Genomic DNA, 24,765 nt, shown 5'->3' with positions numbered 1-24,765 from the left:
TTTTTCTGATTAAGAGCAGAATTCGCCAATTAATGTTATTAATATCATACATTATTTATATATTTAAAATTATCAAATTTCACAAATGCGCCAATTATGTAAATAGCAATTTTTTTTAAAATAATCAAAATTTTCATTCAGCCAAAAATAATTAAATTTATCTTCTCCAAATTTAACAATTAAAGAAAAAAACAAATTTGAGGTTACACAAGAATAAGCACACGTGTTGTTACGCCATTGGCAGAAATCCCATCATATGACGCGAATATAGAACGTGTAGTTACGCCATTGCCGACCTACTACTACATTTAATCATCAGTTCTCACTTCTCTGCTCGGTGACTGAAGCTGAGCAAATCCTCGATCGGAACAGAAATGGCGACAAATCAGAGATTATATCTCCTCTTCACTCTGCTAATCTGTCTCAGCTTCGCTTTTACACAGGTTATTCTTCAATCTATTTCTTTTTTTCCCCTTTCGCTCTTGTTTTGTCTTTTGTAGTAGTAAATGATTTGCATTTCAGTTTGATTCCTAGTGAAATCCTTTGCTTTTGTTACTTTAATTCTTCATTTCGATACCAGTCGCCGGCTGATTTTATGTAGAATCCTTCTATTTTGACTGCTATGAGCATGAATTTGAATTTGGGGGAAAACTTTTGTTCTTTGAAATCAGTGTGTATATCATTACTGATCTTGCAGTTGGAGATCTTGAGTTCCGTAGATATTGTGTTAATGAGATATCGGTGGTAGTGTCTTCTTCGATATCGTTATGTTACTTTGCTGCGTTTAATGGGCATTGTTATTGCTTTCTCCTGCAGGCGAAGAAATCGAAGGAAAATTTGAAAGAAGTGACTCATAAGGTTTACTTTGATGTTGAGATTGATGGAAAACCAGCTGGTATGCTCTAGTTTTATAATATTTATGCATATTAGATCTAGTTTGTGAAGTAGAGTTTCGTCTTGTATTTTCTGCAAGCCATCGTGTACTGGTTTGCTCTAGTTCTATGGTAATGTGCACTTGAGGTTCAAATCTATTTTGTGCAGAACCGCTTCACATAATAGTTTTGTAAAACATCGTGCTAGATGTGCACTGTGTGATTGTGCTATATTATGTACTACTACTTTGATTAACCAGGCAGAATAAACTAGGGAATGTATCAAGAGCAGTTGAAGTGATTCGCATTGCTCTACAGTTATTTTTGCATCTATTGCCTTTGCACTGACGAGGATATAAAATGGAGAACATTGTTTAGGGAGACAACCTAGAAAGTAAGAATAGGGCAGTGCTATGATTCAGAAAAGAAAAGATATAGCTTAGGAAGACAAGTGCTTAGGAAGTTGGAAGTATTGGTTAATAATCTGATTTACGGGAGTGGTAGAAGAGTAGGGAATGAGTGAGTTTGGCTGTATTTAGGATTTTGTTCCAGGTTGGTAGTGAAGTCTGTCTGTGATTGCGATACAGAAACTACGGTAGAAAACAATTTTAGTTTGTAAGAATGGGAATGGGAATGTAAGAAAGTTTCTTACTCGTTGATGGGGATCATTCTCCCATATTACCAACACTCATCATGTCCTCACTCATTCATCATATTCATTCATTTTCATTTGCACCAAACTGCCAACTGCCCTATAAGTCAATTCATCACTGCACCACCCATGCATGATGTATGCTAGTAGATATCAAGTAGGATTAGTTTGATTCTGATACAGACACCCATATATGTAATGTTTGTGTTTTCACTTTTACCGTTGCCTTGACTAATACGGATGCATATTCTTAGGACGCATCACTATGGGTCTCTTTGGGAAAACTGTTCCGAAGACGGCAGGTATGATTAGCTTTCTGGGATTAATGCATCCTGAGCTATCTTCAGTACTTATATAACTGACTTTTCGTTGTGTTTCTCATGCAGAAAATTTTAGAGCTCTGTGCACAGGTACAACACTTATTCTTCTTTTTCTTGTTTCTACCATGCCGATGTCTCAACTGGATGATCATTAAAGCCCCGGTTGATTTGCTTTTTTGGTTGAATAGCTTCATAATTCGCATAGTATCTTATGCATAGGAGTTACTCCTATTTATTATGCTCTAGTTATCTTAAAGAACTTCTATCTTTAAGCCATTTTCGAAAAGAGTTGCTCAATACTTTCTGTAAATTCAGGTGAGAAAGGGGTTGGAAAACACGGGAAGCCTCTGCATTACAAGGGAAGTGCATTCCACAGGATTATACCCAGCTTCATGCTTCAAGGAGGTGACTTTACTCTAGGCGATGGAAGAGGTGGGGAATCAATCTACGGGGAGAAATTCGCTGATGAAAACTTCAAGATCAAACACACAGGACCTGGTATATACCTGCTACTATTTCGCTGATATAATTGATGATGAAAGTTGAACTCATCATTATCTCCATAACTTCATCATCTGCGTACTTTACAGGACTCCTCTCGATGGCAAACGCTGGCTCTGACACTAATGGTTCCCAGTTCTTCATCACTACTGTTACAACCAGCTGGTAAGCTATTCATATCCAGTAGGGTAAACTAGTGTTATCAAATATTTGCCCGGACCGCGCTCGGGGCGCGGGGCGATCAAGCCGAGAGAAACTCGCCCCCGATTCGGTGGAGCCGAACGAAATCCGTGAGTCGAGGTTGGGGCGCCGGGGCGAGTCGGGGCGAACGGGTCGGCCGGGGCGAGCGGGTCGTTTAGGGTTTACATTTAAGTGACTATTCATCTTCTTCCTTAAATAAATCAAATTTATGCGACTCTTTATCTTCTTCCTTAAATAACTCAAAAAAACGGTAACTTCTCATTCTCTTGCTTATTTAAGGAATACCTACATACCTTTTCTTGAGCAAAAATCGCCGCTCTCTTCTTTCTTCTTCAGCAAAAATCACAAACCAAATACTTACTTTCAGCCTCTGCCTTTCCAAGTTCCAACCACGAGTTATACTTCATATTTTGCAACTTGTTTTGGAACAATTATTGAGTTTGTGTTTTGGACTTATGCTATTTAAAATTTTTCTACTATATTTTTCCTATAAGCTTATCTTTAGAACTGTGCAGGTAGGAATGTATCACAGATTCACAAATATATATATATATATATAATATAATTCGCCTATTCTAGCGCCCCGATTCGTGGGGCGCTCGCCCCGACGCTTCATCGGCCCGCGACCCAGATTCCCACCTCATCGACCCAGAGCGCCCCACGACCCTAACAACACTGGGGTAAACATAACTTTCTAGCCCAAAATAATCTGTGTTTTTTCAGAAACATCTCATTCTTTCAGTGATGTTATATCAGTACCCAATAACTTGAGTTTTCAAATCTAAGATCAGTCCACAGTTCTGGAATTGAAAAGTTACATTAGCAATCGGAAATCTGCAGAGTGACGATTGCTTTTATTAGGGTACAATTCCCACCTGGATTTCCGATTGCCAACATGAGTATTTCAGTACTGAAAACAACGTATACCCGTTACATTATGGGAACAATAGTTTCAATTCCTGCAAATCTTCGTTACGTTAGCACACTTCTTGCCATGCCTGAAAGTCTTGATTCGATCAACAGGTTGGATGGCCGCCATGTCGTATTTGGAAAGGTGCTGTCGGGAATGGATGTGGTGTATAAGATTGAAGCTGAAGGCAATCAGAGCGGCACACCCAAAAGCAAAGTTGTGATTGTAGATAGTGGTGAACTCCCAATGTGACCACCCTTCTTATACATATTTGCCACTCACTTATATTAATGTCTTTTTGGTGTTTGCGACTTTAAGTTAAAGATCGTGTCACGGTAGACTCGGAACTCGGAACTTGAAACATTTGGCTTGAGTTGGCTACTACTTTGCCGCTAGCCCAATGCACACAATATTGTTTAATGGACCGAACTATTATTAGGAATTTTTATAGGCCAACTGATTTTTTTAATTATTAGGGATTAATGTTTTATTATGCCCGATATCATGCATTACTTTTTTTCATGTTTTGGAAATGATTAAAAATTTTGAAAAATTTCAAAATTGTGCAAGGAGCCAAGGACTCTAGACAATCATCACCTGTAATTCAGTCTTTTGATTCATAGAATAATGCATATACTACTCTATATAGCCTTGCCAACTCTGTCTTCACTTTCTATGAGTCGTCATGGTGAGCATGTTGTTGTTGGTTCTTCATCATCGAGGCCAATCGGAGTAAGATGGCTTGTTGCTCTATAAAACAAAACGAACAACTAGAGAGGACAAAAAAAAAAAAGAAGCAAACCTCATATGTAGAGGTCACCACGGTTCAAGAACCGTCGGTTCCCGGTTCGGAACCGGCGGTTCAGGTTCGAAAAAATGCCGAACCTGAACCAGCCCGCCTAGGTTCCGGCGGTTCCGGTTCTTGAACCGGTTCAGACACGGTTCAACGCCGGTTCAAGACCGGCGGTTTCCAGACGGTTCCGGGCCAGTTCCGGTTTGGACCGCCGGTTCAAGTTCTTTATTTTTTTATTTTTTTATTCATTTATAGTACTAATTACAAATTACACCTTGTAGTTGTAGTCTTTTACTATCGAATAAATAAATAAAACGATAATGACAATTGACAAATAGAGTAGAAGTCGACATTGGAGTTGGACAATTGGAATTTTATTGGTACAATTATACAAATTTGAACGAGATGTCGATATCACAAATACAAATGTTGAAAATTGAAATTACAAAAGAGTCAAAAGACTTGATACATAACATAATACATGCTTGTTAGCTTGTATAACAATTTAAATAAAAAAATTTGAAGTAAAAAATAATAAATTATAAATGTAAATAGATAATATATATATATATACTCTTAGTTGGCGAAGGAGATGTTTCTAGATAACTAAATTGAGGATACCTTTAGCAATTCAACCTTAATTGTTATGTTTAATTTAACTATCAACAATCATGGTAGAATTGTCAAAAGTCTCTCGGATTTAGTCTTATAGAGAAGTCTTCTTCACCGATCAGAGTATATACAAATACAATTATATAATTGTATTTGTATATTTTAAAGTTGAAACAATTGGAAAAAAAAAAAAAGCCAGCCGGAACCGGCAAACCGCCGGTTACGGTTCTTCATTTCTTGAGAACCTGAACCGGCCCGTCGGAACCGCCAAACCTTATCCGGTTCCGAACCGTCACCGCGGTTCCGATTCACGGTTCCGGGCCGGTTCAGCCGGGCCGGTTCGGTTTGGTGACCTCTAGACTCATATGACTCTGTTTTTGGAACAGAAGAAGGTGAGCTGCGAATTCAAATGAACGAAAAAAAGAGCTTGAGCTCTGATCCCGAAAATCATGTCTTTTTAATAAAAAAAAAAGACGTATTTTATGTAAACACTAAACGAACTCAACAATAAGATCAATCAAATGGCGACGTTGCTAAACATATTTTGTGTATTTAGTGATTTTGGAGGTTCTGGTTTCGATTTACCGGAATACATTAGATTAGTTTGAATTTGTTGCTATAATTTAATTAATTATCTTTTGTTTTATTTTTTATATTGAGCTTCTTTTTTTTAGGATTTATGTATGTTTTTCATTGTCAATGTTATTTTTTCTAGGATTTATGTATGTTTTATTTTTTATATTGAGCTTATATATTTGCTGTTATTTTATTTAGTGTTTTATTAACTTTTCTAGGAGTATTATATCATGTAATTTTATTGAAATGAAGCCAATTAAATTTATTAATTTATAAGATAATAAGTAATTTAATTAAATAACAAAATTTAATAAATTAAACAGTCGATATCACATTAATCGAATTTGTTCAATTAGTTTTATAAAGAAATTAAGGAAATAATCATATAAACTCTTCGATTAAGTAATTGGGCCAATTAAGTAGTTTTTCAAAAGCCCATTACTTTAATAATTCATTTAGGTTAAATATTCCGACTCCATTTTCCCCTTCTGCTCAAATCAGCCTCCGTCTCATCTTTTCCCTCGGCCACTTTGCCTCTCCAGGTAAGAATTTCGAACAAACCCTAAATTGCTGTTTTGAGAAATGTTTACGTTCGTGAAAATCGCAAAAAATTAAGGATTTGTGATGCATTCGGAGGCTTAATCTCACACCAAAATGCGTTTTTGGTGTCTGCGTAGCTGCATAACAGAAACTTGATTAATACTAGAAAATGATTTATACATTCAATATGTTTGGTTGATTGAAATTTGCTGTGCGAATCTGGAAATTTGGGGAATATGCAGCAGCATTTGTTTTGATGTGCTCGCTTCTTAATACTATTACTTGTGTGTTTGCAGAAGCCATGGCTGTGCCTTTGTTGAACAAAAAGGTTGTGAAGAAGCGTGTCACCCAGTTTAAGAGGCATCACAGCGACAGATATGCCTGTCTCAAGGTATACTTCAATTCCTTGATTCCTATTTGTAGATTTTGTAATACCAAATGAATATGACCGAAGAAGTAGAGTAGTTTCAACTTATTAGATGCTATCGTTTAATTTTAGGGCTTTTTACAATGCTTCATGATAACTGGGATCGAGTAATACTACATATATACATGGGGTTAAGAGATTTTTTATGAGTCTATTTCTCAATTTTTGTCTCTTTGGTTTAGCTTAGGTGATAGCAGATGTTTTGAGCTAGGTTTAGTTTCAGTTACTTTTGTTCATATGATATGCTAAATTTAGTCCATTGTGGTGCTAATAAGCTTTGTTTTTCATGTGATAGACCAACTGGCGCAGGCCCAAGGGTATCGACTCCCGTGTCAGGAGAAAGTTCAAGGGAGTCACCTTGATGCCAAATATCGGCTATGGATCAGACAAGAAGACCCGTCATTACCTACCCAACGGGTTTAAGAAATTCCTTGTTCACAACGTTAAGGAGCTCGAAATTCTCATGATGCACAACAGGTTTGGACAGTTCTGTGAATCTTTTAGTATTGCATTTACTTTTTAGTTTTGATTTCCAGTGCAGCACTGAGTTATAACAAACACACTGTTTTGGTCCATTTGTTGCCACAGGAAGTATTGTGCTGAGATAGCACACAATGTCTCGACCAGGAAAAGAAAGGAAATCGTTGAGCGGGCAGCTCAGTTGGATGTGGTCGTGACCAACAAACTTGCTAGGCTCCGCAGCCAGGAAGACGAGTAAGCTGTTGCAAAGCTCTCCCTATTATACTTTTTGTTACTTTTTTCTTCTTCTGTTGGAATGTTTCAGTATTCAGATTATTGACTGGAGATTTGAAATTTTGTCTGGGTTTTTGAGTTATGCAATCAAGACATGTTGAGCTTTCATCGTCATTTAAACATGCACTTCATCTTTTTATTGTCTTCAAATGCAATCCCTTTTAAGGTCTTGTGAGAATCGAATTAATTAGCTATATTTATGTGTTCTTTTTTGAGGATGTTGTATTAGATGGCTTGTTATCTATTACTTCTTCTCCTTTCCAAGTGAATTAAGAAATTTCTTTTGGCTGCGAGTATTATAATATAAAGTGGAGTAGTCTTTTGAGTTAAATGGAGAATAAATTAAGGATGGGTTATTGGAAGGGATGAGTTTGTTTAGAAGAGAATATACCAATATGTTATTCTTGTCACGTTGATAAATACTAGTACAAATTCAAAATTCAAACGTTTATGAGCGATGAGATATTGAAAGAGGATGATTTTTGTTTAAAAAAGAATACTAATCCTTCATTTTGATGCCAGACAAAATGAAAGAGTATACCAATATATGATTCTTACTTCAAAATCAAATGGGTATATAAAAGAATACTTTTATTTCGACGCCTATGTTTATATATACACAAGTTTTGAATCTTGATGTGTTAGTCTTAAATAATTCATTGTTCAAATCAAATGATGTTAAAATAAATTACAATCAACAATCTAAAAATTCAACATTTATTTCATACCCCTATGTCCCGTCTTTAGTGAAGCGTCTTTTTCTGCACGAGATTGTATGTAGTAAGTATTGCTTTGTGAGTTAAATGAATAGAGGATAATAATAAAAAAAAATAGAGAGCGTGGTGTTCTAATTTTAAGAAATGTTGTTATATGTTGTGAATTATTCCAAAAAGGAAAATGTGCAAATCATAGTGGGACAAATGAAGTACTCCATTATTATGATTATGTTATTTTTCAATTTTATGGATTATATTATCTTTATTCTTATACTACACGTAATATGATTAAGTTTTAAGCTCTTCAACCAAGTTGGGAACATATATTTAAAAAATAATTTATATTGTATAATTAAAAAAATATTAAAAGGAATTATATTAGTGAAACTCTAATATTCTCCCTTAAAATATCACAACTGAAAAGTACAGTATGGGTAAATCTAATAGTTTCACTCCTTAAATATGGCCACAAATCATGAAATTGTAGAGCCAACCACAAATTATTTTCCTCTCTATTATACCGCAATTTTATTATCTAAACTAAAGAAAAACATTTTTATTAACAAAAATATAAAAACATACTCCCTCAATTATTTAAGTTTGTTTTTTTCATGCTCTCACAATTATACTACTCCATATCTCTATACTCCATTTTCAAACAAATACTCGTATACGAAAATAATTTTAGTAAAACTCAATTAGTGTCAAAATATTTCCTCCCAAATATTTTATACTAGGATTATTTGGCTGTAAAAACATTAACTTTGAGTTTTTCTGATTTTTTTGGATTTTTTTTCTCAAAACTTTAAAATTAGAATGCAACTACACGAACTTTTGATTTTTCTCCAAGATCTAAAATCAAAACACATATAGGGAGGTAAAGGTTATGCAGCAATCAAAACTATACCAATATATTAATATTAATTAAAAATAATAATAAATTTGAATTCCACCTCAACCAATCTCCAGTAGACGACATCCTCCCTACTCTTTCTCGTCGATGAAGATGAGCTGAAGAAGTACTGCAATCAATTTGATTAGTATAAGACGAATTGCGACTAAATCTTTTCCTAAACTCGGTAATTTCGTTCCAACACTCTCTCATTCTTTTTCGATTTTCCACAACTTTAATGACGAAGATGAAAAACCTTTCCCCCCTAAGCTGCGTAGAATAGATTTGAGCTGTGTTCACGGATTGAATGATGCTGTTAACTTGTTCCACAAAATGGTGAGAATGCATCCCCAGCCTTCTGTTTCCGTGTACAACAAATTGTTGAGTGTAACGGCTAAGATGAATAAGTATTCTTTTGCCCTCCATGTGTTCGATGAAATGTGTCAAATGGGTACTCCGGTTAATGACTACACGAGGAATATTGCAATCAATTGCTATTGTCGTCTGAAACGTGTAGATTTGGGATTCGCTACGATGGGTTTCTTCTTGAAGAAGGGTTATGAGCCGAATGGAACGACATTCAGCACTCTCATTAAAGGGCTATTTTTAGATGAAAAGGTTGCTGACGCCGCGAAATTATTCAAGAAGGTACTGGATTCGAGACTATGTGAGCCCCATGATGTTATGATTCTCACTGTGATTGAAGGACTTTGCAAAGCTGGACAGATCTTTCCGGCCCATGATTTGTTTCACGGGTTAGAAAGGACTCGGTGGAAGCCTGATGTTAAGGCTTATAACGCTTTGATTGATGGATTATGCAAGACCGGAAGGGTGGATGATGCTTTCCATCTTTTCTCGAAGATGATTGACAAGGGTATTTCACCTGATGTGATCACGTATAATTCAATGATTCAAGGGTTGTGCGATGTTGATAGGATGAAGGATGTCGTTGGATTGTTGAATCAAATGGTCGGTTCTAATGTGCCTTTCGATGTTGTAACTCTCACCACATTAATGGATACATATTGCAAGGAAGGAAAAGTGGAAGAGGCAAAAGATTTGTTGGAGGTTATGATCCAACATAATATTTGCCCTGATGTCGTCACATATAATGCGTTGATAGATGGATTTTGTCTGAGAGGTGAAATAGATAAGGCAAAAGAAGTACTTGATTCTATGGTTGACAGAAATCTTAACCCCACCATTGTAACTTATAATAGCTTAATCAATGGATACTGCAAGAGAGGAAGATTGGATGAAGCCTGGGTTCTTTTTCTCGACATTCCTCGTATGGAATTAGTTCATAGCACATGTACTTATAACACTATGATACATGGCTTCATTAGTAAAGACAGATTTGCTGAAGGCTGGAAGCTTTTCAATGATATGGAAGCTCGACGAGTAAGCCCTGACATATGTACTTATAATACTTTGTTGGATGGGTTGTGCAGAAACGGGAAGATCGATGAAGCTCTTTCATTTCTACACACAATTGAAGTGAAAGGAGTTAATCCTGATATACTGACATATGGTGTTATGATAAATGGATTATGCAAAAACGGAAAGCATGATGTAGCAAGAGATATTTTCGATCAACTTCCTTCCAAAGGCTTGCAACCTAATATTCAGATATACACGATGATTATTGATTTGCTTATTCAAGTAATATCTGTGGATGTGGTAAAGCCTTTGCTCGTGGAGATGGAGAAATGCTGTTGCCCACCCGATAGTGTGACATACAATGTCATTGTTCAAAGTTTGCTGAAGAAAGATGAACTCAACAACGCAATACCATTCCTAAAAGATATGCACCAACGAGAGTTCTCAGCCGATCATGCGACGTTTGCAATGCTAATTGATCGAGTGCAAGGACAAAACGAAGATGATTTTCTTATCAAATTGATGAAGAATGTTATGCCCAAGGAAATTTTTAAGAATTAACTTCAGCATGTTGGATGATTACTGACAATATAGGTAATTTATCCAGATATTGTGCAGTTTTATTGCCCAAGAAATTTTCAAAAATTACCCAGTTACGACTTACAACTCTAATTTACGAGTCAATATGTGATCTACTTACAAAATTATAGCTATTTAAGTGTCTTGACTAATGTATTTGAATTCCCTTCATCTTAGTAACAAGTCACAATAAAAGAACAACCATAAAATTCCAATAATAGGCCTAACTTTACATAATTTCATGATTAGAACTTTATGATAATTGATAAGTCACTTTTGCCCAATAAAAACCCAATTGAACATGACTATACTAGTCTATCTTACATTACGCATATGCACATGCAAATCCATCCATTAACCATTGATTCATTATAATTCATAGACACGCGTAATTTTACAAAAAAATGGTGCACCCATTATAGCTTTAGTTATTTTCAATTTTGAGAGAAGTTTAGTAATTTGTGTTTGTGATTATATAAAGTAATTATTTTAAAATATACTCTCTCCTTCGCACAAAGATTGTCCCACTTTGATCGAGCACGGATTTTAAGAAATGAAATGAAAAATGAGTTGAAAAAGTTAGTGGAATGTGAGTCCTAATTTTATATATTAGTTTTATAATAAAATGTGAGTAGGAATAAGTTAGTGGAATATAGAGTCTACTACCATAAACGATAAAAAGTGAAATGAGGCTTTGTGGGACGGAGGAAGTAATAAAACTGTAGTATTATAAAGAGTAAAGGTCAAAAGTGGTCCCCAACATATGACCGCTTTATCAATTTAGTCCTTAACATTATCTTTTTGATTATTTGGTCCCTCACAAATGAACTTTGACTTGAATCGGTCCTCCAATTGACGGAACCGTCAATAATAGGCGGTCAACGTCATTTCCGCCGCCAACCTCAGCTTCGGCAACCTTCTAGCAGCCTTCACTCTCCCCCTCTTCAACCTCAGCTTCGGCAACACCTTCAACCTCCCCCCCTTCGTCGCCAACTACTCCGCCCCCCTCAACTACACCTGCTCCAACACCGCCTTCTGATTCTCCGCCTCTGCCAACGGCACCCAATCCGACCGCATAACGTTTCCGTCGAGAGTGACGAGGACCTCGCGGTAGATGCCATGGCCGCGCGTGATGTTCAATCCGTTGCTCTTGAGCGCGGCTGACCGCCACCGGTGATTGCGTTTTATGATTTTTCTAGGGATCGAATTGAGCGAGTGGCGGTTTTTGATTGGGAATTTCAGACGTTGTAGAAGAGGAAGGTGATGTTGACGTTGAATGCGCCGGTGTAGAAATCATCAACAGTGTTCTCTAGCTGTCTAGCATGACGGAGAGGGTGAGTTTGGGGCGGCGGAGGAGGGCGGAGAAGCGGGTGACGTCCTTGTTGAAGGACCAGGAGACGCCGTCGGGGGTGGACTGGGGGGTGCTGGTGCGGAAGAGCTCGGCGCCAGTGAGCCAGACGGTGGCGATGCGGTCGGATTGGGTGCCGTTGGCGGAGGCGGAGAATCAGAAGACGGCGTTGGAGCAGGTGTAGTTGAGGGGGGCGGAGTAGTTGGGGGCGAAGGGGGGGAGGTTGAAGGTGTTGCCGAAGCTGAGGTTGAAGACGGGGAGAGTGCAGGCTGCTAGAAGGTTGCCAAAGCTGAGGTTGGCGGCGGAAATGACGTTGACCGCCTATTATTGACGGTTCCGTCAATTGGAGGACCGATTCAGGACGGGGTTCATTTGTGAGAGACTAAATAATCAAAAAGATAATGTTAAGAACCAAATTGATAAAACGGACATATGTTGGGGACCACTTTTAGCCTTTACTCTATTATAAATATACTTGTTCATTAGTATTTTAGTACATAGTACTATAATTCGAGCAAAACACAATCATGTCATAACCGGAAAAATGGCACTTAATTATTAACAAGAAGTTTAATTACAATTATGCCAATCGCATTTGTGTAAGTGGAGTACAAGATCAAAAACAAAGAGCATCTCTCTTTGCACCCCACCAAAATCAAAACAAAGGAAAAAAACAAAAACAAAATAAAATGAGCCCCCACCTATGATAGCAATATTATATATATACACATATATATAATATTAAAAACCCAAAAAAAAGAAAAAGAAAAAGAAAAACCTAGCTCATGGAGAAGGAAACCCCTCTTTCACCTCTCTCACTGGATAATTACCACAATAAATGATTGATTTTCTTGATCACACCATTGTTGAAGACTTTTACAGACCATCTGATTCTGCATCGGGAGAGCTCAGAGGGAAGCACGTGTCTTCACCGCCCGTGTTCCATAAGAAATGGGCATAGTTAGCTGCGTAGTATGAGTTGCTCGGCTCCGCATCAATGGCTTCCAAGTAGGTCTCCTCTGCTGCCCACAGGTCGTTCCTCGCCACCCACAGGAAGTTAGCGTATTTGCTCAGTGCCTCCGCGTCCTTTGGCTCCACCTCCGTGGCTCTCTTGAAGTAGTCCTCCGCCCTATTTCAACCAAACATTGTCAGATCAAACACGAAAACCAGCCATTTTCTTAGTAATGAAGTAAGAACATGTTTTCTAGATTCTTGAAAAATGTATGGTCACAACATATTTTCAAGATTCTTGAATTTTTTGCAAAATGATGGAATATGAATGCTAGAGTTTCAAAATCTTGACCATCTACACAAATATTTAATGAATTAGTGGCAAAATGTTAAAAGCAAACATAATTTTCCAGATTCTTGATAATTTTCCAAACAAAATTAGGACTATTACAGTATCAATGGCAAAAATGTAAGGTTCCTAGCAGAGGGCCGGCCACCGGTGACCACACTTGTTTGGCTGCGTCTACTGCTGTCGGGATCAAGACTATAGCCCCCCCCTTAGATTTTTCAACACTCCAAAGTCAAGACAACAAAGTACAGCCTAGAAATAAATTGCCAAATTTTGGTGATATTTTCATTTGGTGGGCTCTAAAACTCCAAGATGAGATGTTTTATCATCTTTTTTCACTCAAGAAAGACATACAAACTGCACCACACAACTTGCTATCACCACGATAATCTCAACCCGAATTCAGACAACAACTTCCCCACAAAAATCACACAACTTGCACCCAACAACAACCTAATTCTTGAATCAGCCAAGAACAACATGGTCAAGATTACTACAGGGCTCCAAGAATAATATCCCAAATCAAAACCTAATCAAACTCTGTTCATCATACAGTAAAAAACAAGAAACTGAATCCAAACAAAAGGTTAAAAGGTTTGATACATACCTGTCAAGATCCCGAACAACGAGGTAGAGAAACTGGGCATAATTTGCTAGCAAAAGGGGATTGCTAGGCTCTTGAGCCAATTCTGTTTGGTAAAGTAACTCAATTCTCAAATATTCCGAATCATCATCCGCTTCAATCCTCGCATCAACGGGAGAAACGAATCCTTTCTTCGTTTCCTGGTCCAAATCCTCGTTCCCCATCTTGGAAGCCTCCTCCACAAGCGAATCCCACAACGTTGCTTCCTCCTCCACGCTCGAGACAGACTCCTCCCCACTAGTCCTAGACGGATTCACAAACGAAGATGCGCTACCATCAGGTGCCACGGTGCCATAATAATTCGACTCATCAAACCTCCCATCTCCCTCGGTCCCACTAGCAACAGGCGGGAACTTCCCACCCCCACCCCCGCTGCCCCCTCCAACCGAAGCTGCCTTCCCAGTCGAGGAAGACAGCTTCAGTGTCTTTACAATAGATGCATCGAATTTCTGTCCCTTCTCCTCCACCACGGAAACTGATGACACCTCCTCCGTGGTGGAAACACACATCGGTGGCGGTGTAGAGGCTATTGCTGCATTACTCGACATTGAGAAAACGCTGTAGTTCGCGAGGAGTATCATCACGTACACCATCAACGTCGGGGTAGTCGAGAAAACCTTCTGAAACAGCCACACGAACGACGCATGCATTTCCCTCTGCACCTTGGCCACAATCCCCTGCATATCCTCGTAGTGTAAGAAAGACCTCATTTGTAAAGTGTAGCTATGGAGCTCTCGGATGATAAACACCATAGACGAAAACGCCTTCTTTATCGAGCAACAAGCCGAGCCCCCAGCCCCCGCGAGCCCCCTCTCATCCGCACCAGCATTGTCGAATCTAGACTCGAATTCATCAATTTTCGAACTGGTGCTGGCATTATCGTCGTCGTTGAGCTGGAATCTCAGCGCTAGCTCCTCAATTTGCTTCGAGAATTCTTCGTCGGAGAATGAATTTAAACTGGCGGTTAGGGCTTTTCGGGCTCTCTTATTGCCGCCGCGCGATCGGGAGCGGTTTGCGTCGAGGAATAGGCCGGATTTTTCGACGAATCGGCGGAGGAGCGATCCGTCGCCGCTGGAGAAGCTCCGCCGCCGCGACGACGACGGGGAGGGGATGGCGGAGGCCAGTGTCTGGGAGCAAGACGGCGGCGATTGGGGGAGCGACGGCTGCGACCACCGTAGTGAAGCTGCCGGAGCTACTTTCAATACCATAATTCAATTGAAATCAAACGAGGAATCGAGAGGGAAAAAGGAAGAATCAAATCAATCCCTTTTCCACAAAAAGATAACCGAAAAAAAAATCTCGTTGATTCGAATCAGGAAAAAGGGCAGAATCCGTCAATCCCCAAATTTCAGCTCAAACACAAATCCCTACAAAATGGAAAGGAGAGAAAACAATCAAATTGAAGTCGAAATGAATCAAAAGCAATCATTCCAATTTCTTATAATCATTTCATTTTCAGCCACTCAAAACGGATCAAGGCTACACATTTCGAGATGAATCGCATAAACCAATTTAGTAAAGCTTTGAAGAGGGAGAAAAAGTCACCGGAAATAGGACGAGCGGCGTCGCTTTGCTTATCAAGAATGAAGAGAATGGGAGCGAAGGCCTTTAAATACAGCACCCAAATAAATGGAAAAACAAACACTAAAAACATGCTAAGAAAAATCTTGGGGGAGAACAGTCCAAGACAGCTAGAGAGAGACTGTAAGTACGAACGTTCACAAAGAATCTGACCGTATTTTTGTACAAATACTATTGATTTAAGACACGGGTGGGTCCGTACGTCTGATTTTTCCTCTAGTTTATTTGAGAGAAAATAATTAAATATCTTCTGCACAATTGTAATATCTGCAAAATACATTTATATTTCTTGTATTGCATCTTCAATTTCAAACTCGCAAAATTTAATGTTTCATTTTAGTTACTATACTCATATGCCCAGAATTAAAGTAGTAAGAAAAGAGAAAAAAGGAATTTTTAACTTTTTTTTAATAAAATACTCTGTTTTTCCGTTTCAATTTATTTGCCACGTTTAATTGATTTAAATAATCTGATTAACAAAGTTGGTAACGTGAACATTATTAGTAGTATTAGTTAAAAAAATGGAACATTTATATTTATATATTTATTCATATAACAATATTCTAGTATAATAAGAAAATATCTGATCTTTAACTAACTTCAGTTCAGAATTTAATGTGAGAGTTCAAAAGTTAAACATTTAGGTATAATTAACCATATTAATGATAGAAGTATGGATCGATTCACAGTCTAATTAATGGTTAATTAGATGTCAATTAAAGTTCTTATTATAACAAGCATTTATCATAAAGTATTTAAAGTCTTCTATGATAAATTCAACATGAGATACAATAAGAGACTATAGAAGATAGGATCATGAACTGTTTCGCACATTTTCCTTCTTTGACGTAAGTTTTCAACTATGGAAAATAAACAGAGGCACATAAACCACTCTAGTTACAAACAATCATATAGGAGTACTTTAAAACGAAAATATATCAATTTATTATCAAGTAACTTTAGTGCCGTTGGTTGTTAATAACTGCTTCATTCGTCCCCGATTAAGAGTCACACTTTGACCGAACACGAGTTTTAAGAAATGTAAAGAAAAGTTGGTTAAAAAAATTAGTGGAATGTGAGACCCATTTTTTTATATTGGTTTTATAATAAAATGTGAGTGAAGTGAATTAGTGGAATGTGAGACCTACCCACCATTTATGGTAAAAATAAAGTGTGACTCTTAATTGGGGACGGATCGAAATGGAAAAATGTGATTCTTAATCGGGGAACGGAGGGAGTAATACTTAATTGTTTAGGCCATTTTATAATTTGGGAAGAAACATCCATTGAGATATTTTTGTTAGGATTTATCAAAGCTAAAGTTAAACGTGTTTTACTAAAAAAAATTATCTTCCTCTTAATTAGTTTTATAGTAAAACGTTTGTTATAGGAAAATTAGAAAAGCAACTTTTAATAAATTAAGCTCTTATCACATGATGCTAATTAAGTATTTGACCGAGGAATACCTAATAATTTCGAAAGGACTATTGATCTCACTTCTCAGTAGCTTTATTGGACAAAAAAGAAAAAAGAAACATACGGAGTAGTATAAAATGTCATAAATTTTAAATTTCAGCTATTGTGTAGTATTTCAGTCACAATCAATTTTACTAAAATCACTTTCCAAAGTTGAATTATGTAAATATGATTGGCTGTTCGAACGGCAAATTCTCCTCCGTTCTTTTTTAACCCTCTTTGGTCACAGTTGGTTACAACTTACAACTGGTGCATTCGTTTCAATTTGTCTTTTTCAGTTATTAATAATTAGTAGATAATATTAATACTGACGGGTGGTATCAATTTGTTTTTAAATATAAATTAATCATATTTTAAAATAATGTATTTATCTGGTTTTTATATAATAAAAATTATGAAAAACTAGTAATACTATAATTTTCTAAAATTCTTATGATCATCTTTACATATTGAGTATTATTTTTATGCATTATTTAGTGTTATTGTTTTTAATACTCTTTTTTTGTTCTCAATTCATGATTTATTTAGCAATTATAATTTTAAAAATTAATTAAGAATCATACTTTACGGTATAATATATTTTTATTTGACTTAATAACTTAATCACAAATACTGATTTAATTAATTAAGTTTGATTGATTAATAAAAATTGTAGTGAAACAACGAATACACGATGATAAGTAATTGAAGTATGAATAAGTATTGAAAGCCAACGTTGTGGTTTTATCATTGGCATAATTTATGTTACAAACAATCATATAGTACTCCCTCCGTCCTATAAAAGTTGAGTCGTATTCCTTTTTAGTTCGTCCCAACAAAATTGAGTCATTTCCTTTTTTAAGAAAAGACAAAACATCTAATTACTCTTATTTTATTCCATCATTTACTTTACCTCTCTCTTATCTTTCCTACTTTTTTCATCTCTCCTATTTATTTAATATAAATTATTAATCTCCGTGCCCAAAAGTTTTATCTCAATTTTTATGGGACGGAGGGAGTACTATACTGCAACTTTTTCGTATTAAATTGAAGTTAAAATAAGTGTATAGTTTCAACTTGCAAACTTTAATAAGCGATATATGTCGAATCAAATGATGATAGATTTTTTCATGGAAACCTTGATATTTGAATATCTGGAATATATCTTATTTAAGATTATTAAAATAAATTCTGGATCTGGGTGTACATTAATAAAATATCTAAAATGATTTTATGGATCAGAACTTGAGAAATAAAGATATGATTATTTATAAAGCAATGGCAGCAAATGAAATGGCCTTCATATCGGTGAAAGATGGAGTTAGATAAAGAAATGATTATTTTATGAAAATATTCCCTTTCTTGTCTCTACTTCAATGTCCATTGGTTGCAACTTTTCCCTCAACAAAATCTACTTAACCAATTATTTCCCATACTCACAGGCCACAGCTAATTATCTAGTAGCTACTCTTTTATAATGACAATCATCATTGTGACATGACATTAAAAATGTGATAATTTATTTTATTTCTTTAAATATATAACTACGCTTTCAACGTGACATACTTGATAATTTGAAAGTGATTTTTTTTTTAGGAATAGAAATTATCAAGTGATTTTTTTTTTAGGAATAGAAAGTTAATACTAGCTATTAGTCTCTATTGCAATCATTATTCATTATGATTATGCATAATTACAAATATCACCAACTAATATGTTAGCCAATTAATATGTTAGCTAGGCGTGGGGTTGTAGTTTAAGCTTAAAAGATTGAAGATAGTCTAAGATACTTTTTCGAGTTAATAAATGTTAAGTAGTTTTTTTTTTTGGAAAATAATTATATCTTTTGAGATATTGCAAGTTTATAAAATTGTGTATATAATACTCATGGGTCCTAGCTAATCTCCAGTATGGGTACATTAAATATTTAGTAGATTCACAAAATATTTGTTGTATCCAAAAAGAAAATCACAAATGCAATGGGGTTGCATTTTAAATTATGGTAGTACTGTTAGCAGTAAAACTTCTTCTCAAATAAATTCAAATATAATTCGGTAAACGACGGAAATGTTGGACCATTTAGGATGAAACAATGTATTTTGCCAATAGTAATGCACACATATTTACACATATGACATGATAGTTATAGAAGAATAAATATCGTACGTCCATTCATCTCCCTACTATCTGAAAATTTTATTTGATTAAAGTTTCATGCAATATATTTACTCTTATTGCAAATTTGCAAGTGAATTGAATTGATGTCACGTGTAAATATAGACAAATAAATTCTAACAATGAGCATCTTAAATAGTCAAGTAAATGGACTTAAACAAGGAGTATTTAGAGAGTCTAATTCAAACGTTTAACTTAAATTTTTATTTTAATAATAATATGGAGTATAAAAGAATGACTCTCACTTTTTTTTATTTATTTTTGTAAATTTCTTTAAAATCGAATTGAATTAAAATGAGATGGGTATTCGCAAAACAATAATTTACAAGGGGAAATGACTTAAGTTCACATCTCACCATTGCTATATTAGCATAATTTATTACACTATTTTTCAATAAAGTTTCGCTGCCATGATCTGCAAATTGTTTCACATGAACTGAATTTGTGCAATATACACTTCGATCAACGGTTATGGCTAAAAGTTTTATTTAGTGATATGTTATTAAATTTTAGTATTTATTTTATGATTGTTGTAGTTGCTGGATTTAACGGCCCAAAATGAAAGCGAAGAATGCAGCCCATAATTGGAGATGATGTGGGCCCTCCCTCGTCGACATGATAACGGCTGCCCTGTTTATGGTTATCTCCTGTTGCCTTAGATTGATAGCAACACCAAACACGGTCCTACTCAGTGTTTTAAAAACCGGTTTGGACCGGTTCGGCCGCGAACCAGTGACCTCTTCGGTCTGATTCACCATATAAAACCAGTGGAGCATTGAACCGTTTTGGACCGGATGAACCGGCCAGTTGGACCGGAAACCGGGAACCGGTTACCAAATTTTTTGATTTTTAAAAATGAATTAAAAATCAATTTAAAAAAAATTTACACTAAACTTTCATTTCATATTAACCCATACTTGTAGTGGGCCTATGAATTTATAAAAACTAGCTTAAAAAATCACTTGTGTCTTTCTTTTATAGAAGTATTCCACAAGATTGTTCTTTCATTTTTCAATGTGGGATGAAAAGCTTATTTTATAGTCATCTTTTACAATCATTTACCTTTACTTTTTCAATGTGGGATGTAGTTTGTTTTGTTAATATGTACTACTTCATATTATATCAATTATTAACTATATACTAATTGTATATTTATAATTAAAAACTATATACATATTTTATATCATAACTAAAATTAATAAATCTTAATGAACTTTCAAATAAAGTTTTAATTACTAATGCTTAGATTGAAAATAAATAACAAGAATATATAATGGGAGAAGTGTTCATAACATGAAAATTAATACATAGTATAATAAACATATGAATATGTATGTTTACATTATTTGTATTACTCGTTAAGAATTGGTATATATATGCTTTATCTATACTTATATATCTCTATATTATTTAAAATTAAATTATATATTGCATTAATGCTTGTTTATTTACATGTTTTGAAACCAAGTGTTTTATAATAAATATGTATTTAATTATATACTCATATATATATAAATGCTACAGTAAAACGGTTCGACCGATGGTTCGACCGGTTGGACCAGTTGAACCGTGAACCAGTAGTCTCGCCGATTCGCTCGCCAGTCCGGTTTTTAAAACATTGGTCCTACTTCATACATTTTGTACAAAACAAAATCTCATTATGGCCATTAGTAATGCCATTGCCATTGGTGCGATGATACCAATCGTTGATTTATAGGCTTCGGTTGGGTCTTGATTGACTCTAATGTCGGTCCATGAAGGCTAGAAAACTATACTAAGTAAATTTGGCCTTTGAAGTTGCTACGATTCCAGTGTCTTTATAGCAAGAGTTGTGTTCACTTCATTCTATAAAGACGCTGCACTTAATAATTTTTATACTAGTACTCCATATTGAAATCAACGGTCAATCGCACTCGACGCTGCTTTCAAAGGTTAGCATTATTAATCCAAATATATACATATGATATATTTTACTATTTTAGGATCTGGTGGGTCATCATCATCCTCAAAACAGCTTTAACAGCCATTTATTTCTCAATTCATGTCTGCAAATTTGAATTCTCAGATTCAATTCAGCAGCTTCAGCCCCACATTAATCTAACGTGATTTGTTCTTCAATAACCTTGATATAATAAGGGCTAAAGACAATTTTTTGAAAATTTCAAAAGATTTTAGTTATGGGATGAAAGGAAAATATTTTTTGGGAAGAGCTTAACCTGTGTTCGCTCCTGTGTACGTATACTAAAATCCACAAAAATACTTCAATTGAAAGAGAACTATAAAATAGTTTGACAGAAAATACTTCAATTGAAAGAGAATTATAAAATAGTTTGAAAAAATGCTTCTATTGTAGCTTTTTTTTGTCTAGTTCTATGTTTCGTGATCAAAGCTAAGGGGATTGATATGTATAATGTTGTTGCTGCCATCCCTTGGGATGGGCTGCTGCCTGCTAGAATATCTAAAAGGCCCAACAATAAAAACTAAACAATAAACCAATTATAAAAAGAGGTAAATCCAGATCAAAAGTGTAAATACTATGAACTATATCAAACATAACACACGGAGAACCCACAACCATTTCTCCATTATGATCACAATTCAAGCTCGTATTGTTTCGCCCTAACTCTACCGCACTGTGCAGCCCAAGCCCACATCTAAGGTATCTTTTGTCTCCAGTTCCAAAGCCTTTTTTAATCTAATGATCTCCTACTTTTGTGCCTTGTACGACTCGTAGAATGTCTTTTGAAGTTTCACCGTCGAGTCCTTATTTAATCGGAAAAACTATCATGCATAACATAAACTAGTTAATTACAAAGTATTTCTCACTAAAAGATTATCAATATGATTTTTTTTTTGGTGAGAGAAGGCAGACCACCGCCTGATTATAAGGAAAAATTAGCGAGCATAAGAAATATCAAGTCTATCGTGCACATCCAAATACCAAGCCCTGTGGAGGGGATTCTAAAGTATGAACTCCTCTAAGAAAACTATAGGCATGAGCAAAATTCTCTTCATGATTACCCGTATGAATTTTATTTGCGCATATACCTATGAGGACATGAACTCGTGATTTGTTAATCGGAAACTTATTTATTAACCAATGAATTTGTTATCATAACTCATGAATAAAATTTACAAATATCTCACCTGCCAATGTCGTGTCAGACTCATAAATTCGGAAACTAAAAAAATAAATATATAAAACTAACTAACCGTACAAAATTGCAGAAAATATCTCACTCGCCAATAATACTTCTCATAAAATATCTTCTTCTTCTAAAGCACACATTTCACATTTCACCGATCATATCAGCTCAAATCCGGAGTGAGAAAATGGAGTACGTGAGGCCGAACCGCAGCGACGTCCATTTGAGCGGAGAGGAGGCGGCGAAGGTCGAGGCGGCTGTTCGCGAGCGCTTCGACGAGGCGGCGCCGAAGCGCCACACCAAGCCTCAGCGGAGCGACCACTCCGCCGTTTACACCGACGCTCTCTCATCCGACGACGGAGTTATTGCCGAGCACGCTCAGTTCCAGCAGCTCGAGAAGGATACTGAGGTTAGTTTTGAATTTCGATGTGCTGCAGATTTAGAAATTGGAATGTGAGTTCTGTGATGGAAGGATTTCTCAAGTTTGATCGACAATTAGAGTTTGCTGCTTCTCGATCTGAGTTTCTGTTACGATATATCCGCCAAAACTCACTGAATTTAACGTCACTCGGTGAATTTCACTGTATGTGACGTTTTGTTAAATTGTGGACACTCTGTTCTGAATTTTGTTAGTTATGGTGCTTTTGCAAGTTTAATTCATAGTTATCTTATCGAGCAAATTTATAGGTCGATTGATTCGGAATACTGATTTTGGGACATGATTTCTACACGTATTGCAGAAATTGGTTTACTCTGGAGGCAAACCTGATGAAGAATTTACAGAAACTGAGTATTACAAGGACCTCAACTGCGTTGACAAGCAGCATCACACGGTAAAAATCAACTCCGTCACACTTCAATTCAATCAAAATTTAGTGCTACGTACCTTGATTATGGGTGTTAGATATCCTAGTGCATTTTGATTTTAGCTATATCGATAGTAGATACTAATATCCTGTTAAAAAACTGGTGAATTGTTGCTTTTGAGGTATGAAATTGTAAATGAGTGTGAAGAAACAAAAAAAAACAATTATTCATCTGCATATCTCAATACAACCACAATGTCTATTTACTATAAACACACATTTGATAAAGACACTAAAAATGAATATCGGAAAATCAAGAAGTTCAGCAAATCATCTATCTCTTACTTTGGTCCATTTCGAGGTCTTGGTTTTATGACATATTGAAAATCCAAGTGGACTGATTAATTATCATGTAAAACAACTGGTCAATTGTTGGTTCTTGAGTTATGAAATTGTTGAAGTGTTGAAAAGAAAAAAAAAATTCATCTGCATATCCCTCAACACAATCACAATGTCTATTTACTATGAACACACATTTGATGAAGAAACTAGACACGAAGATAGTAAAATCAAGAATTTCAGCAAATAATCCATCTCTTATGTTAGTCCATATCGAATTCTTGGCATTTTGACAGACTGGAACAGGGTTCACATTGTATATTTACTATGAACAAACATTTTAGTCAAGAAACTAAAAATGAATATAGTAAAACCAAGAATTTCAGCAAATTCCCTCTCTTACTTTGGTCCATTTTGAATTATTGGTATTTTGGCAGACTGGAACAGGGTTCATAAAAATGGAGAACACAAACGAGAAGGACTTCAGCATAGCAGGTGAAACCACAACAGAATGCCACGCCTCGAGCAAGGGGAACCCTGCTACTAATGACTGGATTCCATCTCCTTCAACTGAGGTAACACATCATACGATCTCCATTCTCGATTCATCTTTGTGTAGCTCGTGTGCACGTTTCCAGTACTCATTTTCTTGATCACCAACATGACTGCCTCTTTTAGGTGGATTTCACAAGTGATAAGCCCAGTAGGAGTGACTGCTGATTTGTGGTTTGATCATTGCATTCGGTGTTGGATGTGTTTGGAGTTTGAATCATGGATTCAAGTTGAAGGAGTGTTTTGATGGATTACAGTGATTTGGCTTTGAGTGATGTGTGTATTTGTTGGCTTAGATTCTTGCCCTTGTAATATTAATATATTCCATTTCTGAAGTCAGTTAGGAAATGTGTTGCAGTTACTTAGTTGGCTGAGCAATTTGTGTGTTATTACGCCATTTATGTGTTAAATAATCTGGAGCAATATTTATTTCATCTTTCACCGTGGCATATCAGGGCTAAAAAGGCCTATATCCGTGGGGGTGCACTATGGCCAATAAGTGAAATCCTGACAAAAATCAAAGCAAATCCCAGTCATTGGATCCTTAGATTGGATGATTGTGATAATAATATCCGAGCTACATTATTATATTAAAAGCGTTACATTATCAGCCAAACTAAATTATTAGAATACAAAATCTACATTATTGGACTAAAGCGCGTTACATTATTAGCCAAGCTACATTATTACCCTACA

General features: G+C 35.9%; 5 protein-coding genes across 6 annotated transcripts; 4 read left to right on the top strand and 1 right to left on the bottom strand.

Annotated features, from left to right (window-relative positions):
• Window positions 1-283: 283 nt before the first annotated feature.
• On the top strand, window positions 284-3,898 carry LOC125211767 (peptidyl-prolyl cis-trans isomerase CYP20-1-like). The gene is made up of 7 exons (XM_048111687.2): window positions 284-443; window positions 817-895; window positions 1,779-1,826; window positions 1,911-1,934; window positions 2,160-2,342; window positions 2,435-2,510; window positions 3,570-3,898. The coding sequence occupies exons 1-7, from the start codon at window positions 375-377 to the stop codon at window positions 3,706-3,708; spliced, it is 618 nt and encodes a 205-aa protein (XP_047967644.1). The 5' UTR covers window positions 284-374; the 3' UTR covers window positions 3,709-3,898.
• A 1,987-nt stretch (window positions 3,899-5,885) lies between these two features.
• On the top strand, window positions 5,886-7,265 carry LOC125211949 (large ribosomal subunit protein eL32z-like). Its single transcript, XM_048111922.2, has 4 exons — window positions 5,886-5,979; window positions 6,274-6,368; window positions 6,700-6,881; window positions 6,993-7,265. The coding sequence occupies exons 2-4, from the start codon at window positions 6,279-6,281 to the stop codon at window positions 7,120-7,122; spliced, it is 402 nt and encodes a 133-aa protein (XP_047967879.1). The 5' UTR covers window positions 5,886-5,979; window positions 6,274-6,278; the 3' UTR covers window positions 7,123-7,265.
• A 1,307-nt stretch (window positions 7,266-8,572) lies between these two features.
• Window positions 8,573-10,811, top strand: LOC125215844 (uncharacterized). The gene has a single exon (XM_048117411.2). It carries the CDS (start codon window positions 9,099-9,101, stop codon window positions 10,704-10,706), a length of 1,608 nt encoding a protein of 535 aa, XP_047973368.1. The 5' UTR covers window positions 8,573-9,098; the 3' UTR covers window positions 10,707-10,811.
• Window positions 10,812-12,605: 1,794 nt separating this feature from the next.
• Window positions 12,606-15,710, bottom strand: LOC125214736 (uncharacterized). 2 transcript variants are annotated; one of them, XM_048115870.2, is made up of 3 exons: window positions 15,561-15,710; window positions 13,980-15,382; window positions 12,606-13,201 (listed from the first exon to the last, which is right to left on the bottom strand). In XM_048115870.2, exons 2-3 carry the CDS (start codon window positions 15,221-15,223, stop codon window positions 12,949-12,951), a joined length of 1,497 nt encoding a protein of 498 aa, XP_047971827.1. In that variant the 5' UTR covers window positions 15,224-15,382; window positions 15,561-15,710; the 3' UTR covers window positions 12,606-12,948. The 2 variants fall into 2 exon arrangements, with proteins under 2 accessions (XP_047971827.1, XP_088924675.1); XM_089068549.1 differs by lacking the exon at window positions 15,561-15,710 and having other exon boundaries at window positions 13,980-15,554.
• A 6,766-nt stretch (window positions 15,711-22,476) lies between these two features.
• Window positions 22,477-24,503, top strand: MEE59 (maternal effect embryo arrest 59). Its single transcript, XM_048112700.2, has 4 exons — window positions 22,477-22,781; window positions 23,113-23,205; window positions 23,955-24,092; window positions 24,196-24,503. The coding sequence occupies exons 1-4, from the start codon at window positions 22,560-22,562 to the stop codon at window positions 24,235-24,237; spliced, it is 495 nt and encodes a 164-aa protein (XP_047968657.1). The 5' UTR covers window positions 22,477-22,559; the 3' UTR covers window positions 24,238-24,503.
• Window positions 24,504-24,765: the final 262 nt, after the last annotated feature.

Source organism: Salvia hispanica, chromosome 3 (genome assembly GCF_029641045.1).
Source record: "Salvia hispanica isolate PSC_SH4W2 chromosome 3, Shi_PSC_v1, whole genome shotgun sequence".
Lineage (NCBI taxonomy): Eukaryota > Viridiplantae > Streptophyta > Magnoliopsida > Lamiales > Lamiaceae > Salvia > Salvia hispanica.
The sequence above is the reverse complement of the archived record's forward strand: the minus strand, read 5'-3'. Positions and strand labels throughout refer to the sequence as shown.

What these genes read in the sequence shown, in the direction of transcription:
- LOC125211767 (XM_048111687.2), top strand. Translation starts at nt 375, where the DNA reads ATGGCGACAAATCAGAGATTATATCTCCTCTTCACTCTGCTAATCTGT. An exon ending in AACTGTTCCGAAGACGGCAG is followed by an intron (nt 1,827 to 1,910) that starts GTATGATTAGCT and finishes TTTCTCATGCAG; the next exon opens with AAAATTTTAGAGCTCTGTGC. An exon ending in ACTACTGTTACAACCAGCTG is followed by an intron (nt 2,511 to 3,569) that starts GTAAGCTATTCA and finishes TTCGATCAACAG; the next exon opens with GTTGGATGGCCGCCATGTCG.
- LOC125211949 (XM_048111922.2), top strand. Translation starts at nt 6,279, where the DNA reads ATGGCTGTGCCTTTGTTGAACAAAAAGGTTGTGAAGAAGCGTGTCACC. An exon ending in ACAGATATGCCTGTCTCAAG is followed by an intron (nt 6,369 to 6,699) that starts GTATACTTCAAT and finishes TTCATGTGATAG; the next exon opens with ACCAACTGGCGCAGGCCCAA. An exon ending in ATTCTCATGATGCACAACAG is followed by an intron (nt 6,882 to 6,992) that starts GTTTGGACAGTT and finishes TTGTTGCCACAG; the next exon opens with GAAGTATTGTGCTGAGATAG.
- LOC125215844 (XM_048117411.2), top strand. Translation starts at nt 9,099, where the DNA reads ATGGTGAGAATGCATCCCCAGCCTTCTGTTTCCGTGTACAACAAATTG.
- LOC125214736 (XM_048115870.2), bottom strand. Translation starts at nt 15,223, where the DNA reads ATGGTATTGAAAGTAGCTCCGGCAGCTTCACTACGGTGGTCGCAGCCG. An exon ending in GTTGTTCGGGATCTTGACAG is followed by an intron (nt 13,202 to 13,979) that starts GTATGTATCAAA and finishes TGGTTGAAATAG; the next exon opens with GGCGGAGGACTACTTCAAGA.
- MEE59 (XM_048112700.2), top strand. Translation starts at nt 22,560, where the DNA reads ATGGAGTACGTGAGGCCGAACCGCAGCGACGTCCATTTGAGCGGAGAG. An exon ending in TTGACAAGCAGCATCACACG is followed by an intron (nt 23,206 to 23,954) that starts GTAAAAATCAAC and finishes GTATTTTGGCAG; the next exon opens with ACTGGAACAGGGTTCATAAA. An exon ending in TTCCATCTCCTTCAACTGAG is followed by an intron (nt 24,093 to 24,195) that starts GTAACACATCAT and finishes TGCCTCTTTTAG; the next exon opens with GTGGATTTCACAAGTGATAA.